Source organism: Vicugna pacos, chromosome 10, assembly GCF_048564905.1.
Source record: "Vicugna pacos chromosome 10, VicPac4, whole genome shotgun sequence".
In the NCBI taxonomy this organism is placed as follows: Eukaryota; Metazoa; Chordata; class Mammalia; order Artiodactyla; family Camelidae; genus Vicugna; species Vicugna pacos.
This window is the reverse complement of record NC_132996.1, coordinates 52,806,256-52,828,086: the sequence shown is the minus strand read 5'-3', so window position 1 is coordinate 52,828,086 and position 21,831 is coordinate 52,806,256. Positions and strand designations below refer to the sequence as shown.

The window sequence follows — 21,831 nt, the reverse complement described above, 5'->3', positions numbered from 1 at the left end:
AAGCAGAAACCCATCCGTCCCAGGCTGGACCCTCAGCCATGACATCCAGCCCCCGCCCCTGCCCCCAGCAGCAGCTCTCAGCCCCTCTCCTGTGTTACCTGGTCTGGTTCTTTCCTCGAGGACAGATCCCACCTGGCAAGGGGGAGGTGAGGTGCCACGGCCTCTCAGCCTTCCGAAAAGGTGACACCTTCATGGGCCCCAGGTCACCCTGGGCCTGGGTCTCCACTTAGTCCCCACTGCCTGGGGCCCTGAGGACTGGCGAGGGGAGCAGGCGGGAAAGATGAAAAGCTGTCCCCTCTCCACCCCACAGGAAATAATTGTTTGGCTGATTCCAGAACTGAAAAAAAAAAACAAGTGTAACATTGGAGAAACGAGAGCAAAGTGCAATTCAAGGCCATTGTTACAGCCTCTTCTCTGTGTACTGGGGAAACAAAGAGCCCCTGTGTGTGAGAGGACAATGCTGTGTGTTACCAGCCACCGCGGTGTTACTCCTGGGGACGGGAAGATGGGAAATGAGGCCACAGTGCCCTCCTGGGTCTGGCGCGCTCTGGACTTGGCTAATCACAGTGCTGGGCCAGTTAGCGCTGGGAGGGCCACTTCGGGCTCCCAGCCCGTGGTGCCCCGTAATGGGTGGCAGGGGCCCTTTACTCACGTGTGACCAAATGGGTCTGCGCTAGCCTTCCAGGCATAGCGAATTGCCAATTGCCCCTTTCTGTGGAGCTGGCTGGCACTCTCAGGAGTCGTAAAACCCGACCCCAGGGCTCTCTGTGTGCCTGGAGCCTACTGACACCTTAACCCTCACTCCCCACCACTGGACAACTCCGGATACCCACATTTCTGCAGGATAAAAGAACATCTCTTGATGTGTGTTTACCTTACCAAAACTCATCGCCCCAGGACACAGTCCATCTCACAATACCCTTGCAGACAGGTCTCAAATCCTGCCCTTATCAAAGCTGTAAATCTTATTGTTCAGAGAAGTCCCTGACAGACCTTACAGCCAGTCAGGTACCTGTGCACGAGTGGGTCCTGCAGCCCCTACTTGTGTGCACAGCCTCTCCCTCTCCTCTTCTCTTACCAGTTTTCAGAGACTCGCCACAAGTTAGAGCTGAAAAGAATCACAGATATCCTCTCTTTAAATACTCCAGGTCCCAGCTTTAATGAGGGCGCACATGGCCGGGACTGATGCCCAGCCATGTAGCATGTCAGCTGGAGTTGGTAAGGTCAGATGAATCATTATGTAGTAACATCCATCAGACCCCCTGTAACAGACCAGACACTCTATTAGGAGCAAACTCACAAAACGAGGCTCTGGCCTTTAAATCCTGGTTCTGCTACTAATTACCCATGGGACTGTGAATTTTTTCTCTGAGCCTTAGTTTTCCCAACTGTAAGCTGGGATTATTCTTGGGTTACTGTGAGGATTAAATGAATTAATACACGTAAAGCTCATAGGGCAGTATTTGGCGTACAGAAACTGCTCGAGAAGCATGAATGACAAGTTAGATGCCCACGTTACGCCTGTGACTTGCTTAGACTCATGAGGAGATGGTGTGGGGTTGGCTGGAAACCCAGGATCTCAAATACTCAAATTCAGCCTCGCCACCTACTATTGCCTAAGGTTGCCCTAGTCGGTCCCTCAGGGAAGCTGGGCACCAAGTAACACTCTCAGGGATAAGGCAGGTGACAAATGCATGGAGAGGGCCAACTGTGACACAACAGGGAGCAGTGGGGACAGTGGGGACTCAAGCGCCCGTGCCAGTGTTCAGGGCTCAGCTCCAGGCAACCAATGCAACACGGAAAGGTGGCAGCCGCATGGCCAAGCCTGTCAATCTTTAAAGCAAAGCCAGAAATTCGGATTTTGATGCCGAATTTTCCAATTTTGAAAAATCCTGTTCATTGGGACACTATTAGTGCAAAGTGAGCCTCAGATCATGCAGCTTGAGATACCTGATCTGGACACAGAAGGGCTTCATTTCCAAGCCAGGGCTCATCTATCATTTTCAGATCTTCTGGCCTCAGTTTGCCTATAGTCTCCCAGTGAGCTGATTGGGCCATTTCAAATCCACTCCTTGACTTAGAGCAGGTGGCATAAGATCAAAAAAGATGAGCAGCCCTGTCTCCCTGGACACCTGCCCTCATCTCAGTCCAAGCAATGGGGGTGAGGAAATGGGAAACCAGGGGAATGTGGGGGGCTCTCTCTAAAGGGCCACAGGCCCCTTGGCCCAGTCCGCCTCCTGCAGGCGTTCCTCTGATGCAGCCTGAACTTAGTGGTGGGACCAAAGGGCAGACAGAGGGCATAAGCCCCCATAATCTCCACCAGTCACCTCAAATGCACATAGTCTACGTGACCAAATGTGCTTGTGATGCAAGTGTAGCTTCAAAACGAGATTGCTCATAATGAGATACCACTTCAGACCCACTGGGATGGCTATCATCAAAAAGACATATAATAACAAGTGTTGGGGAGGATGTGGAGAAAAATTGGAAGCCTCAGACATTGCTGATGGGAATGTAACATGGTGCAACCACGTTGGGAAACAGTCTGGCAGCTCCTCAAAAAGTTAAACATAGAGTTACCATATGACCCAGCAATTTCAGTCCTGGATATACACCCCAAGAGGAATGAAAACATCAATCTGCACAAAAATTTGTTTAAGAGTGTTCATAGCAGCAAGATTCATGATAGTCAAAGGTGGAAACAGCCCAAATAACCATCAGCTGATGAATGAGTACATAAAATGTGGTATATCCACACAATGGGAATTATTCAGCAGTCAAAGGGAACGAATTACTAACAGGCCATATGGATGACCCATGAAAACGTTAGGCTGAGTGGAAGAAAGTAATTAAAAGATCACATATCATAAGATTCCATTTATATAAAATGTCCCACACAGGCAAATCTATAGACACAGAAAGGAGATTAGAGGTTGCTAGGGCTGAGTGTGATGAAGAGAGTTAGAAAAATGATAGCTAAAGGGCAGAGTTTTTCTTTTTGGGGTAATAAATCTTGTCTAAAATTGGCGGTGGTGATGGTTACACAATTTCGCGAATACATTAAAATCCACCAGATTGTACACTTTAAGTGGGTAAATTGTGTATGTGAATTACATCTCAGTAGAGCTATTACCAAAAAAAATAGATCCTCAAACCCAAGATTGCTGCCCTTAATCACCTTCTGTTAAAAAAAAAATTCTGCATCCATATTGCTCTCTTTACAACAGCCCCGCTGGAGAAGACAGGACAAGCGCTCTAAAAGGACAGTTTTCCTCAAAGGTTCAGGGCTCAGATGAGGGGAACAAGCCTGGTTTGTCCAGGGCTGTCCCAGAGCACAGGAAAGCTGTGCCTGTGAGTGCTGCCAATGGCTAGAATGGAGTCTCCATACAAATAATCCTTTTCCCTTTCATCTTTGAGCTCCCTCTACTGGTCAAAGGTATTTTTATTACTGTTGTTCCTATTTTACAGATGAGGAAAACTGAAATTCAGAAAGCTGATACAACTTGCCAGAAGCACACAGAAGCCCAGAATTGAACCTGGATTTTTTTCTAATGCCCAAGGCACCCCTTTCACCCAGTATTTTGCTGCTCATCATACCATTAGGTTCCCTTAGATTTTTCTTGCCCCCTGGGAAGGTAGTCAGACATCCAGACATCCAGAAGAAGCATGAGTTTTCAACTATGGGAAGACAAGGAGACATGTACAACTTGGTGATCAACAACACAGACTCTGGAGCCAGGGTGCTTAATTTTGAATCTGGGCTTTGCCACTACTTAGCTGTGTGACCTTGGACAAGTCACTTAACTTCTCAGTGCCTCAGTTTCCCTACATGTAAAATGGGAAAACAACAGTACTCTGTATGTGTGTCACATAGGATTGTTTGGGGAAGTAAATAAATCAGTATGTATAAGAGGCTTAGAAGGAGACTGGCACATAGCAAGTTTATTAAATAAATGAAAGTAAGCACAGATTCATATTCCCAGAATTGGAAATAAATCAGACTAGACCTAACAAAAACCAGGTAGTGAGACCAAATCATGGAAATGAACTCTAACATTGTGTTCTGTTCCTTCCCCTACAAATATTTACGGTTGAGAAACTGCCAGAATCTCTCCAGACCACAGACAAACCTGTAACTGCAGCATGGTGGTGGCAATCCGGGCAGCCTGAGCAAGATGGGATGATATGGTGCAGGGTTGCAGGCCCTGCCTGGCCCTGACTGGAGCCTCATATCATTCCAGGGCTGGAGAATCTGTTCTCAGACTCAGTAATGAGGCTGTGGGCAGGCCTTAGTTTCACTGGCTGCTGGCCAGAGGCTTCAGTTTTTCACCCTATGGATCTCTCCAGAGGACTGTTCACAACATGATGTCTTGCTTACCCCAGAGCAAGAGATACAGGAAAAAGAGAGCAGATGAAAGCGATTACCTAGAAGCTGCAGTTAACTAATTGCAGAAGTTAAACTAATTAGTTTCTAACTAATCATAGATGTGACATACCACCACTTCTGCCACCTGCTATTGGTCACGCAGAGTAATCCTGGCACAACATGGGAGGCGACGGCACAAGGGTCTAATACCAGGAGGCAGGGGTCATTGGGAGCCATCTTGGAGGCTGGTTACCACACTGCCCATCTTCCCACAGTCAGACAAGAAGGCAAAGACCCGCAAATAAGAACGGAATCTCCCTGCAGAAATCCACAGAGGGTCGTTTGAGGCTAACCACTTTTGAGGGGCTGTTGTTTATTTAACAAACATCGGATTCACTCAAGGCACTGGGCTGGCCCTATGGATACAGGGAGGAGTAAACCTAGAGCTTAGAGGGATGGATGGCAGGAAACAAGAATCAAGCCATGTGAGTCCTGGGAGGAGAGGGAGAGGGAGACGGCAAGAAAGAGACCTGGCATCAGGACTCCACGACACTGTGGGTCTAAATCTTCTAGTCCAGGTAGGGCCTCATCCTCAGACAACCTGGGTTTATCTTCCTGGGCCTGGGCAACATCCCCCGCAGAAAATGGGAGTGAGAAAAGAAGGAGGCGGAGGCAGAAGAGGCAGAAAAACAAATGACCATAGAAACTTCCCAATTTCTGGACTTTCACAATTAGACATTTTCCCTTTAGCTTGAATTTACCAGAACCTGTTTTGGGCCAACTATTGCTAAGGAACTGGGGATGGAAAAAGAAAGAGCCAACTAGATACTAAAGGTACATAAGGAAAATGTCAGAGGCTGGGGCTTGGAAGGCAGAAGAGGTACGTTGTTTCTTAAAAACCAAGTTCCAGGACTTTATAAGGTAGGACCTCTGATAATTGGGCAAATCAGAGTCCTGTAGTGCCCACTGAAAATCATCCTTCCATTCATTATAATTATCTTGTTGAATAGATGAATTAAATCATTTCCATGAACCTCCCATCCCCCCTAGGTGTAACCGGAACCTAGTTTCGTAATCTTTCACTGAATTCCCTTTTTACTCACTCTCCCAAACAGTTCCTTACTCGCTCTTCAAAACCGATCTCCCCAAGGATTTGAGAAAGTCACCAACACAGTTTCCTCATCTGGATAAGGTTAATTATACCAGCTCCCACCTACCCCAGAGACAGAAAGGAAACCACGAGAACGCAAATTTACATTCTTCGAGATAGGCGGGGTGGGGCGTAAATTCCAAGACTTGCAATATGCACAGCCACATTTTAACTCCAATAGGCCGGGTACAATGACCACTCCTCGATGAACAGCCCACTCAAGAGCAGGCCCCTCCCCATCCTGCAGCGTCGCAACCCCGGCAGCTCCCACCACCCTGAAGGACTACATCCCCCAGCATGCCCCGGCACGGCCGCCGGAGCCACGTGACCGCGTTTCTCCGCGTGCCTCGATCACGTGACTCGGGGAAGATGGCCGCGCTGACGGCTAATAACTTTGCAGCGCTCCAGAGCTTGCTGAAGGTAAATGGGAGGGGTGGGGACAGCGTGAGGCTTGTATTTGTCCTGAAGACTTTGGACGAAGCAGGAATTGGGAATAAGTGCACCCTGATTTGGAGCCAACCTCTCAGTGTGACCTCTTGCAAGTCGTTGTGCCTTTCCGAGCTTTTTGAAAGCTGGAACAAAATTAATATCGTTTGACAGGATGGTGGAGAAAGAAGACAATGGACCTGAAGGCGCTGTACAGCTGTCCCCTGCTAATAATCTGTGGGGCTGACTTTTGGGACTGCTGTATTGGGGTGGTAATGGCTAGATCCGCGTTGCCGGTTGCCCCCTGCACTCTATAGATTGTCTCGTCTGCTTCCGTCCCTTGAGTGAAGTGTGCGTTCTATATTCGCCAGAGTCCTGGGGGTTTGTACTTGCTTTGACCTATGTGAGGGCCAAAACGCTCTCCTGACAATCATTTGAAAACCTGTGAGGTTGGAAGGGATGTACTTCATACGGCTTTTTAGGGGATTGGAATTATTTTCTTAATTTCTGACTTTTCCTGTAGAAGAAACGACGGCTTTCTCCTCCTTCGTAGAACTTGTCACCTGCTGACAGTTTGCCTCTGTTTGCCTGTTGTCTGTCTTTCTCACAAGAATGTGAGATCCATGAGGGATCTTTCTCTTAAAACTCTAGGTGAAGAGGGTTGAGTTAATTACATTAGGCAGTTCATGACACAGTATCACATCATTGGTCCATGCAATGTTCCTTCTTTTGTTTTACCCACCTCTCCAGTGTTCATTTGTATTCTCCATTTCTAAAGGCATCTAGTCTGTTATTCACAGATAACTACCCAAGAAGTGTTTCCTCAACACCTGGCACACAGCATGTGCTCAATAAATAGCTGTTATATGAATTAATAAATGAAGTAACAAAGCTGGGACTGGAAACCTAAAACTCTCAGCTCCCAGTCCTGTGCCTTTTCACCCTCATTGTAGCCATTCTGCCCCCCACCCCGTCCCAGTCCCTATTCGTCATGTGGACTTTTTTTCTTTAATAGACTTTTTTTTTACTGTTATTAATTTGTAACACACATACAGAAACGTGTGCAAATCGTAAGTGCATCATTTAATGTTTTTATTACCGCCATCACAGTGAAAAAATGAAATATTACCAGTACCGCAGAAGTCTCTGTTGTTTCTTCATTACTTACCTCACTCTCCTCAGTAGTAACCACTATCCTTACTTCTAATATGTCAATTTAATGTCTCCCACGTTTGAACTTCACATAAATGGGATAAATACAGCATACATACTTTTTTTGTCAGGCTTCTTTTGTTTGCCATTATGTAGTAATAGTTAATTCATTTTCATTCCTGTTTTCCTATGTAGTTTATTTTTTTTAATTACATAAACTTTTAATTTTGAGGTATAGATTTACAGGCAGTTGTATAATACAGAGATCCCATTTACCCTTTACCCAGTTTCCCCTAATGGTAACATCTTGCAGAACTATAGTATGATATCACAACCAGGATACTGACATTGATAATCAAGATACAGAACATTTCCATAGCCACAGGATTCCTTATGTTTGCCTTTTTATAGCTACACCCACTTCCCCCTTCCCTCCCCTCCCTTAACCTCACATTCACTAATCTGTTCTTCATTTCTATAATTTTGTCATTTCAAGATTGCTATATAAATGGAATCATATAGTATGTAACCTTCTGGGATTGGCTTTTTTTTTTCACTGAGCCCAGTTCTCTGGAAATTGATCCATGCTGTGTGTATCAGTAGTTCTTTCTTTTTTGTTCCTGAGTAGTATTCCATTGTATGACGTCTAGGTTGTTTCCAGTTGTTTGGTATTACAAATAAAGCTCTATTACAATTAAAGCTGATAAAGACATTTGTGTACAAGTTTTTGTATAAACTTAAGCCTTTATTTCTTTGAAATGAATGCCCAGGAGTACAATTCTGCATCATTTGGTGGTTGTATGTTTAGAGTTTTTTAAATTACTATTATTAAACTGCCTGACTGTTTTCCAGAGATGCTGTACCACTTTGCATTCCCAACAGCAGTGCATGAATGATCCAGTTTCTCCTCATCCTTGCCAGCTTTTGTTGGCATCACTATATTTTATTTGAACTATTCTGATAGGTGTTTATGTATGTATCATTCTGGTTTTAATTTGAATTTCCCTAATGGTTAATGATATTAGACATCTTTTTTTTTAAATTGAAGTAGTCAGTTACAATATGTCAGTCTCTGGTGGACAGCACAGTGCCCCAGTCATGCATATACATATATATATTTGTTTTCATATTTTTCATTAAAGATTATTGCAAGATATTGAATATAGTTCCCTGTGCTATACAGGAGAAACTTGTTTTTCTTTTAATCTATTTTTATATATAGTGGTCTCAAAATCCCAAATTTATCCTTTCCCACTCCCTTCCCCCTCAGTAACCATAAGATTGTTTACTATGTCTGCAAATCTGTTTCTGTTTTGTAGATGAGTTCAATAGTGTTCTCTTTTAATCTTTGTTTTAGATTACACATATGTGTGCTATCATATGGTATTTTTCTTTCTCTTTCTAGCTTACTTCACTTAAAGTGACTATCTCCAGGTCCATCCATGTTGCTGCGAATGGCATTATTTTATTCTTTTTTAATGGCTGAGTAGTATTCCATTGTATAAATATATCACAACTTCTTTATACAGTTATATGTGGATGTACTTTTAGCTTTTTTCTATGTCTTGGCTATTGCCATGAACAGTGGGGTGCATGTATCTTCTTAAATTAGAATTCCTTCCGGATATATGCCCAGGAGCAGGGTTGCTGGATCATATGGTAATCTATTTTTAGTTTTTTGAGGACTCTTCATATTGTTAGCTGCACCAAACTACATTCCCACTAGCAGTGTTGGAGGGTTCCCTTTCCTCCACACCCTCTCCAGCATTTATTGTTTGTGGACTTTTGAATGATGGTCATTCTGACTGGTGTGAGGTGGTACCCCATTGTCATTTTGATTTGTATTTCTCTGATAATTAGCGATATTGAGCATTTTTTCATGTGCCTGTTGGCCATTTGTATGTCTTCATTGGAGAACTGCTGTGCAGGTCTTCTGCCCATTTTTGGACTGGGTTGTTTGTTTCTTCGTTACTAAGTTGTATGAGCTGTTTACATATTCTGGAAATTAAGCTTTTGTCAGTTGCATCATTTGCAAGTATTTCCTCCTGTTCTGTAGGTTATCATTTTGTTTTTCTTATTGTTTCCTTTGCTGTGCAAAATTTATAAGTTTAATTAGGTCCCACTTGTTAATTTTTGCTTCTATTTCTATTGCCTGGGTAGACTGCCCTAGGAGAACATTGCTAACTAAGATTTATGTCAGAATGTTTTGCCTATGTTTTCTCCTAAGAAGTTTATTGTATCTTGTCTTATATTTAAGTCTTTAAGCCGTTTTGAGTTTATTTATGTGTATGGTGTGAGGGAGTGTTCCAACTTCATTGATTTACATGCTGCCGTCCAGTTTTCCCAACACCACTTGCTGAAGAGACTGGATGTTAGACATCTTTTGATATGCTTATTTACCATCTGTAGTCTTGAACAAAATATCTCTTTATATCTTTTGCCCATATTCTAATTGCATTGTTTGCTTTTTAACTTTTGAGTTTCTTTATATATTCTAAATAGTGGTCCTTTGTCGGGTACGTGATTTGCATATATTCTTTCCTAATATATAGCTATCTTTGCATCCTCTTTATAGGGGTGTATTAATTTGCTAGGTCTGCCGTGACAAAGTACTACGATCTTGGTGGCTTACACATAGAAATGTATTGTCTCACAGTTCTGGAGGCCAGAAGTCTGAGATCAAGGTGTAGGCCAAGTTGGTTCCTTCTGAGGGCTTTGAGGACAATTTTTCCCATGCCTCTCCCCTAGCTTCTGTTGGTTTCTGGCAATTTAGTGTATCTTGACTTGTAGATCTCTGCAGTCATCTTTGCAGGGCGTTCTCCCTGTTTGCATCTCTGTGTCTAAATTTCGCCTTTTAATTGGGACATCAATCGTATTGGATTAAGGTCCACCCTATGACCTCATCTTTACTAGTTATATCTGCAACAATCCTATTTCTAAATGAGATCACTTTTTGAGGTCCTGGGGGTTGTGACTTCAGTATATGAATTTTAGGGGGACACAGTTCAATCCATAACAGGAGCTTTTACACAGAGAAAGTTGTAATTTTGATAAAATACAGTTTTTCAAAAATGTTTCCTTTTATCAATTGTGATTTTTTAATGAATTGTGTTTTTGGTGTAAAAATCTCCAAATTTCCCCCTATTTTTTCCTAAAAGTTTTGTAGTTCTACATTTATATAACATTTTACATTTAAGTCCATGATAAATTTTGCCTTAATTATGTATAAGGTGTGTGAGACAGTTTGAGATTTTTTTTTTGGCCTGGGAGTGTCCAGTTGTTCCGGTACCATTTGTTGAAAAGGCTCTCTTCCTCCATTGAATTGCTTCTGCAATTTTGTCAAGAATCAGTTGGGCATATTTGTGTGGGTCTATTTCAGGGTTCTTTGGTTTGTTCCATTGATGTATTTGTTTATCCTTCTGAGTATACCATACAGTCTGATTGCTGCAGCTATATAATAAGTCTTGAAATCTGATAGATGGAATCCTCCTATGTCATTCTTTATCAAAATGTTACTTCCTTTGCCTTCCTATATAAATTTTAGAATGATCTTGGATATACCTTTAAAAAATCTTGCTGAGATTTTTATAGGAATTGTGTGAAACCTGTATATCATTGAGGAGTGAATTGACATCTTACTGTGTTCAATCTTCCAATCCATGTACATGATGTATCTCCCCATTGATTTAGATCTTTGATTTCTTTTATCTGTGTGGTATAATTTTCAGCATACAAGTCCTGCACGTGTTTTGTTAGATTTATACCTAAGTTTTCTCCTTTTCGGGGGGGGGGCAATTGCAAATGATATTATACTTTTAATTCCAGTGTTCATCGTTAGTATATAGAAATACAACTGGTTTTTTTATGTGTATCTTAGATCTGCAAACTGCTGAACTCACTTATTCTAGTAGTTTTTTTGTACATTTCTAAGGACTTTCTCATAGACAATCATTTTATCTGCAAATAGGGACAGTTTTACTTCTTCCTTTCTGATCCCCATATCTTTTATTTCTTTTTCTTGCCTTATTTCAGTGGCTAGAACTTTCAGCACTATGTGGATTAAGAATGGTGAGAGCAGACATCATTGCCTTATTCCCAGCTTTCACCATTAAGTATGTCATCTCTAGATTTTGTTTTGTTTTTGTTTTTGTTTTGGTAGATGCATTATATCAAGTTACAGACTTTTCCCTCTATTCCTAATTTTATGAGCATTTTCATCAGGAGTGGATGTTGAATTCTGTCAACTCCTTTTTCTGCATTGATTGATTTTCTTTGGTGATTTTCTTTTGAGCCTGTTAAGTGGATAGACGTCATAAATTTTTAAATATTGAACCAGCTTAGCATCCCTGGAATAAATCCCTCCTGGTTATAGTGAATAATCCTTTTTATATATTGCTGAATTCTACTCACTAGTATTTTGTTAAGGATCTTTGCATCTATTTTTGTGAGGGGTATTGGTCTGTAGCTTTTGTTTGCTTATTTTGTATAGTCTGTGATTTTGGTATCAGAATAATACTAACTTTATGAAATGAATTTGTATGTGTTCTCTCTTTTTTTCTGTTTTCTAGAAGAGATTGTCTAGAATTAGTTAATACTTTCTTTAAAAATTCGGTAGAATTCCCAAGTGAAACTGTCTGGGCCTGGAAATTTTGGAGGAGTTTTAAAATTACAAATTCAATTTCTGTCATAGTTATAGGGCTATTCAAGTTATCCGTTTCATATTGGGGGAGTCGTGGTAATTTGTGGGGGTTTTTTTTTTGAGGAATCGATCCAATTTCATTTGTGCCATCAAATTTATGCGTATAGAGTTGTAGTTTTTTTTTTTTTTGAAACCTGCAGGATCTGTAGTGATATGCCTTGTTTCACTCCTGGTATTGGTAGTTTGTGTCACCTTTTTTTAACTTTGTCAGTTCTGCTGAAAGTTTGTCAATTTTATTGATATTTTCAGGGAACCCGTTCTTAGTTCCATTGATTTCTCCTTTTTTTCTATTTTCAGTTTCATTAGTGTCTGCTCTTTGTTATTTCCTTCCTTCTTCCTCTGGATTTATTATTCTCTTGTTTTCCTAGGTTCTTGAGATGAGAGTTTAGATCATTGATTTGAGACTTTTTCTCTTTTCTAATATATGCATTTAATGCTATAAATTTCCCTCTCAGCACCATCTTGGCGCTGTCCCCCAAATTTTGGTGTGTTGTTTTTCTTTCATTTTCATGCATTCATTGTAATTTTTTAACTTTCCCTTGAGAGTTCCCCTTTGATCTATGGATTATTTAGAGGTATTATTTAGAGATATGTTGTTTAAGTTTCCAAATGTTTGGATGTGTTCTTGTCATCTTTCTCTTACTGATTTTTAGTTTGATTCTACTGTGGTCACTGAGAACACACTCTGTATAATTTCAGTTCTTTTAAATTCGTTGAGGTCTGTTTTATGGCTCAGAATATCATCTATCTTGGTATATGTTCACTGAGCACTTGAAAAGAGTGTATATTCTGTTGCTACTGGGTTGTGTTCTGTAAATTTCAATTAGATTGATTGATGGTGTTGTGGAGTTCCTCTGTGTCCTTGTTGAATACTGTCTAGTTGTTCTATCAGTTGTTGAGGGGTGTTGAAGAGGGGTGTTGAAGTCTCCAGCTTTATTTATGGATTTGTCAGTTTCTCCTTTCAGTTCTGTGTTTTTGCTTCACATATTTTGCAGCTCTCTTGCTGAGTGCATACATATTTAGGATGTCTTCTTGGTAGACAGAACCTTTCATCGCTATATAATGTCCCTCTCTGACTCTGGTAGTTACCTCTGCTGTGAAGTCTACTTTATCTGATATTAATGTAGCCACTCTTACTTTCCTGATTAATGTTTGCATGATATATCTTTTTACTTTCAATCTGTCCTGTAAAGTTAATTTGAAGGGAGTTTCTTGTAGACAGCATTTAACTGAGTCATAGTTTTAGACATAGACAGTTTCTGTCTTTTAATTGGTGCAGTTAGACCACTGAGAGCCAATGTAATTATCGAAATGTTAGAGCTGAAGTCTGCCATTTAATTTCTTTATTTTCTATTTTTTCTCTTTGTTTACTTTTTACTGCTTTCCTGTGGATTATTTGACCATTTGACCATTTTTGGAATTACATTTTGATCTATCTGTAGGGTTTTCAAATGCGTCTCTCTTTATAACCTCTGTAGTGGTTGTTCAACTTATTACATTTATTTACATAATGTCACAATCTATCGGTGTCATCATTTTACCAGGTAGGATGAAGTCGTCCCTTTAGAGTCCTACCCTTATGTATAATATAATTGTCTTAAATATATCTCTACATACATTTAGAGCCACATCAGACAGTGGTATAATTTTTGTTTCAACTTTCAAGTAAATTTAGAAATGTAAGAGGAGAAGGGAAACCTACTGTATTTACCCATATTTTTGCTTGTTGTGTTCTTTCTTCCTGTTGCTCTAAGATTTCTTTATCATTTCCTTCCTGGTAAGAAAACTTCTTTTAGCCATTCTTTTACGGTAGGTCTTGTGACACATTTTCTTAGTTTCCCTTTGTTTGAGAATGTGTAGATTTCCTCATCATTCCTGAAGAATATTCTTGCTGGCTATAGATTCCAGGTTAATGGTTCTTTTCTTTCAGCATCTGAAAAATATTGTGCCACTTCCTTCTTGCCTCCGTGGTTTCTGATGTGAGATCTGCCGTCATTCTAATTGTTTTCCCTTAATAGCTATCATTTTCCTCTCACTGTTTTCCAGGGGTTTTTTTCTTTTGTTTTCAGAAGGTTAATTATGATGTGTCTTGGCATGGGCCTTCTTTGGATTTATCCGATTTAGGGTTTGCTTAGGTTTTTGAATGTATACAGTTACGTCTCTAGCTAATTGGAAAGTTTCCAGTCAGTATTTCTTTGAGTACTTTTTTCATCTTGCCCTCTCTATCCTTTCCTTCTAGGACTCCAATGGCATGAATGTTAGATTTTTTGGTTATAGTTTCAGAGATCCCTGGGGCTCTGTTCATTATTTCTGCTCTATTTTTTCTGTTACTCAGTTTGGGTAATTTCTGTTGTTCTGTCTTCCAGTTCACTGATACTTTCCTCTGTCCCTTCCATCCTGGTCCTGAGCAAATATACCAAACTTTTTATTTCAGTTACTGTATTTTTCAGTTCTAAGACTTCCATTTTGTTTTTCTTTCTATCTTCTGTGTATTTGCTGAGACTTTTGGGGTTTTTATTTGTTTCAAGCATGTTTGTAATTACTTGTTGAAGCATTTTTACCATGGCTGCTTTGTAATCTTTGACAGATAAATTTAACATCTGTTGTTTTGATGTTGGCATCTAATGACTGTCTTTTTTCTTTCAGTTCGGGGCCTTTCTGGTTTTTGACTGATTTTCAGTTGACGTGTGAACATTTTCCTATTATGTTCTGAGACTCTGGATCTTAACTTAATTCTTCTATTTTGGCTGGCTTTCTCTGACACTGCTCAAGTTGGGGAGGGGCTCAAGGGGATTGCTGCTTCACACTACCAAGTAGAGATAAAAGGCCAGCTTCCCTACTTGGTTGACACCCAGAAGTAGTGGTTCCTTGTTACTACTGGGCAGGGGTAGAAGTTCTGACTCCACGTAGTTTCCACTGATACCATGAGGCGATGGAACTTGTTACCCACTGGTGGGGGTGGAGGTCCAGCTCTCCCTCCTTGGCCTTCTCTGACGCCATGCTGAAGAGAGTGTTCAAATGCCTTGTTGCAGCCTCACAAGGGGAGAAGTCTGTGTCCCCCCTTAGCCTTTGCTGACATAGGTGGGAGTGGGGCCACAGTTTTGTGTGTGTGTGTGTGTGTGTGTGCGTGTGGTATTTCAGTGGAGTAGAGCAGTTATTGTCTAAAAGTTTGCTGTCTTCCTAAGCCCTCCCTTTCTTGTTCTTTGGCTAGGGAGAGCAAATATTTGTTGGAGTTTGTTTGTTTTCACCCATTGACATTCTGGGTGGCCTTCTTCAGCTGGAAGTCTGGGATATACGAACAGGAAGAAAACCCGGGGAACTCACCACCATGTCCTTCCTTGGTCATGAGGATGAGGTCCTTAGTGGGTCCATTTTCTCCCCTCCCCCTATAAAAGTCATCCTATATTTGTTTTCTGTATTTGCCCAGTGTGCTTAGTTGTGCTCAGCAGGAAAAATAAGGAAAAGTACATCTGCTCCATCTTCCCAGAGATGGACTCGTCCCACGCTTCTTTAAATCTTGAGTCTCAAAGGTGTCACACCATGACTGAGATGGTATTATGTTCTAAAACATGTATTTTTAGAGTCTGAATTTGTTTTTTGTTTTTGTTTTTTCCATTTGTGAATTAATCATAGGCCTCTTCAAAAGACGTTGTCAGACAGCTGTGCCAAGAGAGCTTTTCCAGATCAGCCCTTGACTCGAAACAACTCTTGGATGTTACGTGTTCCAGCTTGTCCGTGACCCAGGAGGAGGCAGAACAAGTAAGTGTGGTCAGAAGTGACTCCTGGCCACTGGCTTCTCCGCCCATTAGTCTCTTCCTTGACGTCCCTGTCGTTGCCACGTCCAAGGAAATTTTCCCCCGGAACGTCTGTTGACATCATAGCGAACTTAAAATAGATCTCTTTTTTTTTTTCAAATGTCGATGAACTTAAAAGCTCTTGTCTTTGAACCTTTTCTTCCTAGTGATAAATGAGGCATGGATGGGAAAACTATACCCAGAATCAGAGCGCCTGACCATTTCCTTTTCAGACTTGTTACCTAGACAGCGTGGACAAAAGCCAAACATTCTGTGATTTTCTTTCCTGGCCTGTAACTTGCTAGTGCCGATGAGTTGTTGGCTGGGTAGCTTCGGCAGACTCTGCAGGGCTCTCTGCATGGAAGCTCTGAGGTCTGAGTGTGATTAGGGAGGACGTGCTGTTGGACCTCACCTGAGCTCAGTTGGTGGCCAAGAGGAGGAGGGAGTTGGCCCAGGTTATGCAGCACCCACCGCCTTACCTTTCCAGGGCAACTGTATTTCTAGAACAGGGATTCATCCAGACAGGGATATTTTGTCATTATTATCATTACTTTAAATCTGGAACTTTGCTCATTGAAGTCAGCTATAGAACAGGAAAAGGCAGAAGCAAGATTATGGAAGTGAGTTGGAGACTTGGTTTGGGTTTCCCAAAAGTAAACCCTGAGTCAAAGACTTGGCTGCAGGTAGTTAATTGGGAGGTGATTCTAGAAAGCACAAAGGAAGGAGTGAGGCAAATCAAATGGGGGGGAGAGACGAGCTGATTAAAGGGTATGTTCATGAGCGGTCACTGGTGGGGGCGCCTGCACTTGGGATCCTGGAGGAAACCACGTGGAACACACCTCAGCATTGTCACCTTGAAGGCAGGGAGGGTGGGGCCTTTATCCACTAACTCCCATCCCTCACCAGTGGAGGGTTAACGTCCTGTCACCTCTGGATTGTGCTTTTCTGAGCTGAGCAACCTCCCATGTCACCCGAGAAAGCCCTAAGGCACAGCGAGTTCCCTGCGGAGAGTCTTCTTAGGCTCAGCTCAGCAGTGCTAGACTCACAGGACAAGCACAGGCCACGCCTGGCTACAGGGTCACTCAGAAGGACTCGGGGCGGGACCCAGCATCCTAGCAGGGCAGCTCCTTCACAGGGCATCCGCCGAGCGGGCCCGGAGCTGTTTATTCTCCTGGCCCTTCCAGGGGACAGCCTAGGCACAGTGACAGGACGCTCCACACACACCCTGGATTAGAAGCCCGAACTCTACAGGAGCCGGTACCTCTAGCGACAGCTGAGTAAGCACAGCTTAGGTGCTGGCGAGGAATGTGCGGCCACACTCAGGGAACCCGGAGCTTGGGACCCGGTGTTTACACCGGCCTCCTGGTCCAGAGGCGGAGACTGATGCAGCGTTGCCTAGTAACTCAGCTGACTTTCCGCTGCTCTCACATTACCAGGGGAACAAGCGAGACAGTTAGCTTCAGGTCAGTCTGTGCACAAGGAAAGGGGAGTTACTAACCTTCTGCCCCCAAGCAGAGACTTCCTGGCAGGTTGACAGCTCCCTCTGTCAGGCAGCTACATCTGTCTTCTAAAGCAGCAGGTGAACTTGGGGGCAGGCCAGGGCACGGGTGCATCAGCGTCCATGCCCGTGGGCTCTGGACTCATGGGACTCAGTTTGAATGACTGTGGCGGGACATGGCAGGCCCCCTTCCCAACCGGCTGTGGCGGGGGGTGGGGGGAGTGGGATGGAGCCCTGTCGCCTGCCTCCCATCCCACTGCTCATCGCCCAGGGCTCCCTGTCCATCCCGCAGCTGCTCCAGGCCCTGCACCGCCTCACCAGGCTGGTGGCGTTCCATGACCTGACCTCCGCCGAGGCGATTCTGGCTCTCTTTCCTGAAAATTTCCACCAAAACCTCAAAAACTTGCTGACAAAAATCATCCTAGAACACGTGTAAGTTACTAATTTCTTGAGAGTTCCTTGTAATGCTCATATTTTTAATTCCTGTTCTAGAAAAAATATGCTCATCCTTGAAAAGCAAGCACAGGTAAGCCAAAAGAAGGAAACCATAATCCCACCACCCAGAGGGTGAGCAGGATTAACTCCATAACGGAAAACCTCTCAGGGCTGGTTTCTTCTTCCACTTACACGTATAGCGATAGCTTGGTGTTTTGTTTTTGATTTTAACACAATGGGGTCGTGCCGTTTTATAACCTGCTTGTTTTCAGTTAACGGTATTAAGATTAATGATATTTCAGGACGATAAATGCTGACCTTCAATATCTTTTTTAATGGTTAAATATATTACCTTATATGAAGAAATCATGTATAATTTAATTAAGAAATTCCTCATATCAGACACTTAGGCTACTGGCAGTTTTCACTTTAGTGAACACTTTATTGAGGAAACTTTGCCCACATTGTGCTTAATTATTTCCTTACTGGTTAGTGGTAATCTCGAGGCTTTGGCTTTTTTTTTTTATCAAGTTGGCCATCGAAGAGATTGCACCAGCTCCTTCTCCCGAAGTAGGACATGAGTCCCTGCTCCCAGCACTGAGGGATTTTTGTTTTTTACTTTTATTTCCAGTTTCACAGATGGCAAATGGTACCTCATTTCAATCTATGTATCTTTGATATTAGTGACGTCAAATATCTTTTTCAGACGTTATTGGTTATTTTTTTTTCTTTCGTGAATTATCTGTACATTTTCTGGCTGGGCAAATCCTTTTAGATAGAATACAGTTTAAGCAGAACTGATTAACTGCTGGTTAGCAGCAGGCTTGAACAGATCTCCCTGATATAATAACCGGTAGTAATGATACTTACCAAGGTTTTCGTTGTTTATTTAGAAACTTTCTCCTCCATGACCACATTTTACTCTGACTCTGCTTGGCATCGCACTGTGGCGTGATTTGCCGTAGCATAAGACAGGCCTGTTTGGATGTGTTTTGCATAAGATGCCGTACTTTATGTAGTAGATGCTCAATAAAAAGAGGATAAGTTGACCTTTTGTTTTGTCTCTGAGAACCACAGCACAATGAGATTACAATGCATTCAGCCTTTTTTTTCTTGTTTCTTTTCCTAAGCCACGGAAACTCAGAGCACTTAGGGTCTTAACATCACTCAGTTTTGTAAAACCATCAAAAAACTGTTTCCGGGAGGGAGGTGTCTTTGTGGTCCTTTCCTGTCAGGAGGTGGGTTAGACGCCCAGGCCCACAGGACTCTCTCATTATCAGAAGACTCAACTTTTATCCCTTTTCCATTTTATTTTTCTCATCTTTCCCTCCTTAACAGATCTACTTGGAGAGGTGAAGCCCAGACAAATCAGAGTGAGTACCAGGAAGCCTGCCTTTTCCCCCTACCCCTCCTCCCCAGCCCCAGCTATAAATCTGCCAGGTGGCTAGAGTTTTTAACTAAAATCAAAGTCAATTACCTAGTCCCAAACCCAACAGTGTTTATGTTTTTCTTTTTAATTCCACTTAAAAATTTTTTTCTGATTATAAAATATAATATAACCATGTTTAAAAAAAAATCCAAAGCAGAAAGTAACTACATTTCCATTAAAAAACAAATTAACCATAATTGAATTTAGTGTGAAACATTGAATAAAAGTAGGTGTTTTATAAACGGTCACCAAGCTCACTCTGGGCCAGTCACCGGGCCGCAGAACTCTCCCTGCATCATCTCAGTTGGTCCTCCCCACGACCCTGGGAGCTAGGCTGCAATCATTCCCATTTTGCAGATGAGCAGACAGAGGCTCAGAGGGGAGACAGGTGGTAGAACCTGTATGCAAGCCACGTTTGTTTCTCTCTCAAACAAAAACTTTTCCTGCTATTGTCAAAACTACGTTTTCTAAGACTCAGGCCACAGCCTCATTTGTCTCCGTCGGGTCGCGTCCTGACATCTGGAGGGGTTGTGTTCAGGCAGAAGCCCGGAGGTGCTGCCCACCACGAATCCGGACTGAGTGCAGGGGCACAGAGCCGTAGTCAGGAAGGCGCGGGGCTTGCTGTGAGGTCTGCGCCCCGCCTGTCTGTCCCCCTCAGAGACTTGCTGTGTGGACCACGCGAGTGCAGCCGTTAAAGCTGCCTGTCACTGGGTAAAGGCTTGAGAGCACAGGTGGTACGGGCACTGAGCCGAGCTGTCCCGTCCACAGTCTCTCTGCCGCGCCTGGTCGACCTGGACTGGAGGGTGGACATCAAAACCTCCTCAGACAGCGTCAGCCGCATGGCCGTGCCCACCTGCCTGCTCCAGATGAAGGTACGTCCGCAGTCATGCTCATCAGGGGGAGAGAAGGGGCCAGCAAAAATGCCAGTCTCCCAAGTTTGAGGACCCCTAACCCCATAAATTTAAAAAATGTAGCACTCTCAAATGCAGTGTTTATTTAGGAAGTATATGTGTGTTACTGTATTAAAATCATACAGTCATAGTAAAACATCTGCTGAAAGTAGAAATTTTAAAGTGATAAGGCAGACATAAAACGTCAATGTTAAAAGTAACTTTCCAGTACCCACAGGTGCCCTCAGACACCTGGGGACAGCTGGGCTTTACAGGAGCAAGCGTTCCTGTTTCCGATGGCAGCCTCGGTGACTGCGGCGCGTTCTAGCCGACCTCCTGTCCGCGAGCAGCGGGCTGTCGCTGCTGTGGCTTGCTGACCCAGGCTCCTGTGACCCGTAGGAGGGTCAGCTCTGCAGTCTCCTGTCCCCATGCTGTTACCTTCACTTCACAGTCCTTCTCAGGAATCTTTTTAAGCCATGTACTCATATTTAGGGTTTGCTTAGTTCAAACTCAGTAACATAATGCTGTCTTCACTTAACCAGATTCCTGAAACTCAACGCCTGTGAGAAAATGAAAAAATAAGGGTGCATCTAACAGCTAAGTTTTTAACCACCAGTAAGGCTTACTTTAAAACAAAACAAGACACAAATACATGTAACTAGAGAGTGCACTATTTTCCCTGCATCCCCGTGGCGTCAGTGTGCCCCTTGCCCAGGGCCTAAAGTACCAGCATGAACCCAGGTAGTGTTTTCTCACTCGGATGCTGAGAGGTGGGGGCTGCAGGGCAGGTGAGCCTGGGCGTCTCTGATCCCTGCCCTGAGCTCCTGAGACATCTCCTCACCTCTCCCCGTTTGATGATGGCTAGGACTCTGAGCAAAGAGCCTCTCTTCAGAGGTTCACCAGACCAGGCAGGGCTCGCAGGTTGAAGAGAGGCAGCTTTGACTCTGAGAGAGTGTTCTCTTTCCAGATCCAGGAAGATCCCAGTCTGTGTGGGGACAAACCCCCCGTGTCCACGGTCACCGTGGAGCTGAGTAAGGAGACGCTGGACACGATGTTAGACGGGCTGGGCCGCATCCGAGACCAGCTCTCTGCCGTGGCCAGCAAGTGAGCATGGCTGCCCGGCTGCTCGTGGGCACTGTGCCTCCCACAGGTGGCTGTCCCCCAGCCACCACCCACGGCAGGGGCCGGGGCCAGGGACCCGCCATCCAGGAGGCACAGCTGGACCAGGAGGAAGCAGCCAGGCCCCCGTGCCGTTCTCCTCCCTCATTTTCTCCCTCCTTCCGAAGCTGAGGAGCAGAAGCCGCTCTCTTTGAAAGGCTCCTGGGTGGGACTTAGTCACCACCACGGCGGTGAGAGGGAGGCTTTGCTTCGTCATCCGCCTCTGCCCGGCTGATTGAAAAATTCAGGCCCATATTGTGGCACTTGTCTTAATAAGTCCTCTCCAGCATCAGCACTGATTAGTTCCAGCTCTGGAACACGTGCAGGGAATCAAGCAGGTGATGCCAGCTGTTCCTGCATTTCTGTTGGAGCAGCCCAGCGGATCCCGCAGGGCAGGGTCTCCACGGGGTGCCCACCCTGCCCTGAGTCCAGAGCCTTCCCGAGCTCCCCCGGCCCTGCTGGACCACCTGCCCAGATAGGAAGTCTGAAATGGGAGCTCATTCTCTCTTTCAGAAGCCAGAAGCCAGAAGCCCCTTCCTTGATGTAATGCAGCCACTCAAGGGGAGGAAGTGGGAGGGACTGGAAATAAATAACAGTTCTAAAAGCTAGATGATTCTGGTCATGCTTCTGTAGCTCTGCCCTTAGCCTGGGTCACTGCCTTCAGCCAGTGCTGCCTCTCATTCATAAAGCTGACCCCACTTCCTCATTCCGGGCTGAGCCCATGACCACGGTGTAACCTGCCACCGTCCACGTTCGTCTGTCATGCAGAACGGAAGAAACCAAGGTGGACGTCAGCCATGCTCGTTACAAGAGCTGTGATGAAAGTGGTCCCCG

General features: G+C 43.7%; 1 protein-coding gene across 1 annotated transcript; it reads left to right on the top strand.

The window, feature by feature from the left end:
* Positions 1–5,867: 5,867 nt before the first annotated feature.
* On the top strand, positions 5,868–21,605 carry COMMD9 (COMM domain containing 9). The gene is made up of 6 exons (XM_006216853.4): positions 5,868–5,936; positions 15,427–15,552; positions 17,378–17,517; positions 18,859–18,893; positions 19,718–19,821; positions 20,807–21,605. The coding sequence occupies exons 1-6, from the start codon at positions 5,886–5,888 to the stop codon at positions 20,945–20,947; spliced, it is 597 nt and encodes a 198-aa protein (XP_006216915.2). The 5' UTR covers positions 5,868–5,885; the 3' UTR covers positions 20,948–21,605.
* The last annotated feature ends 226 nt before the right edge of the window (positions 21,606–21,831 follow it).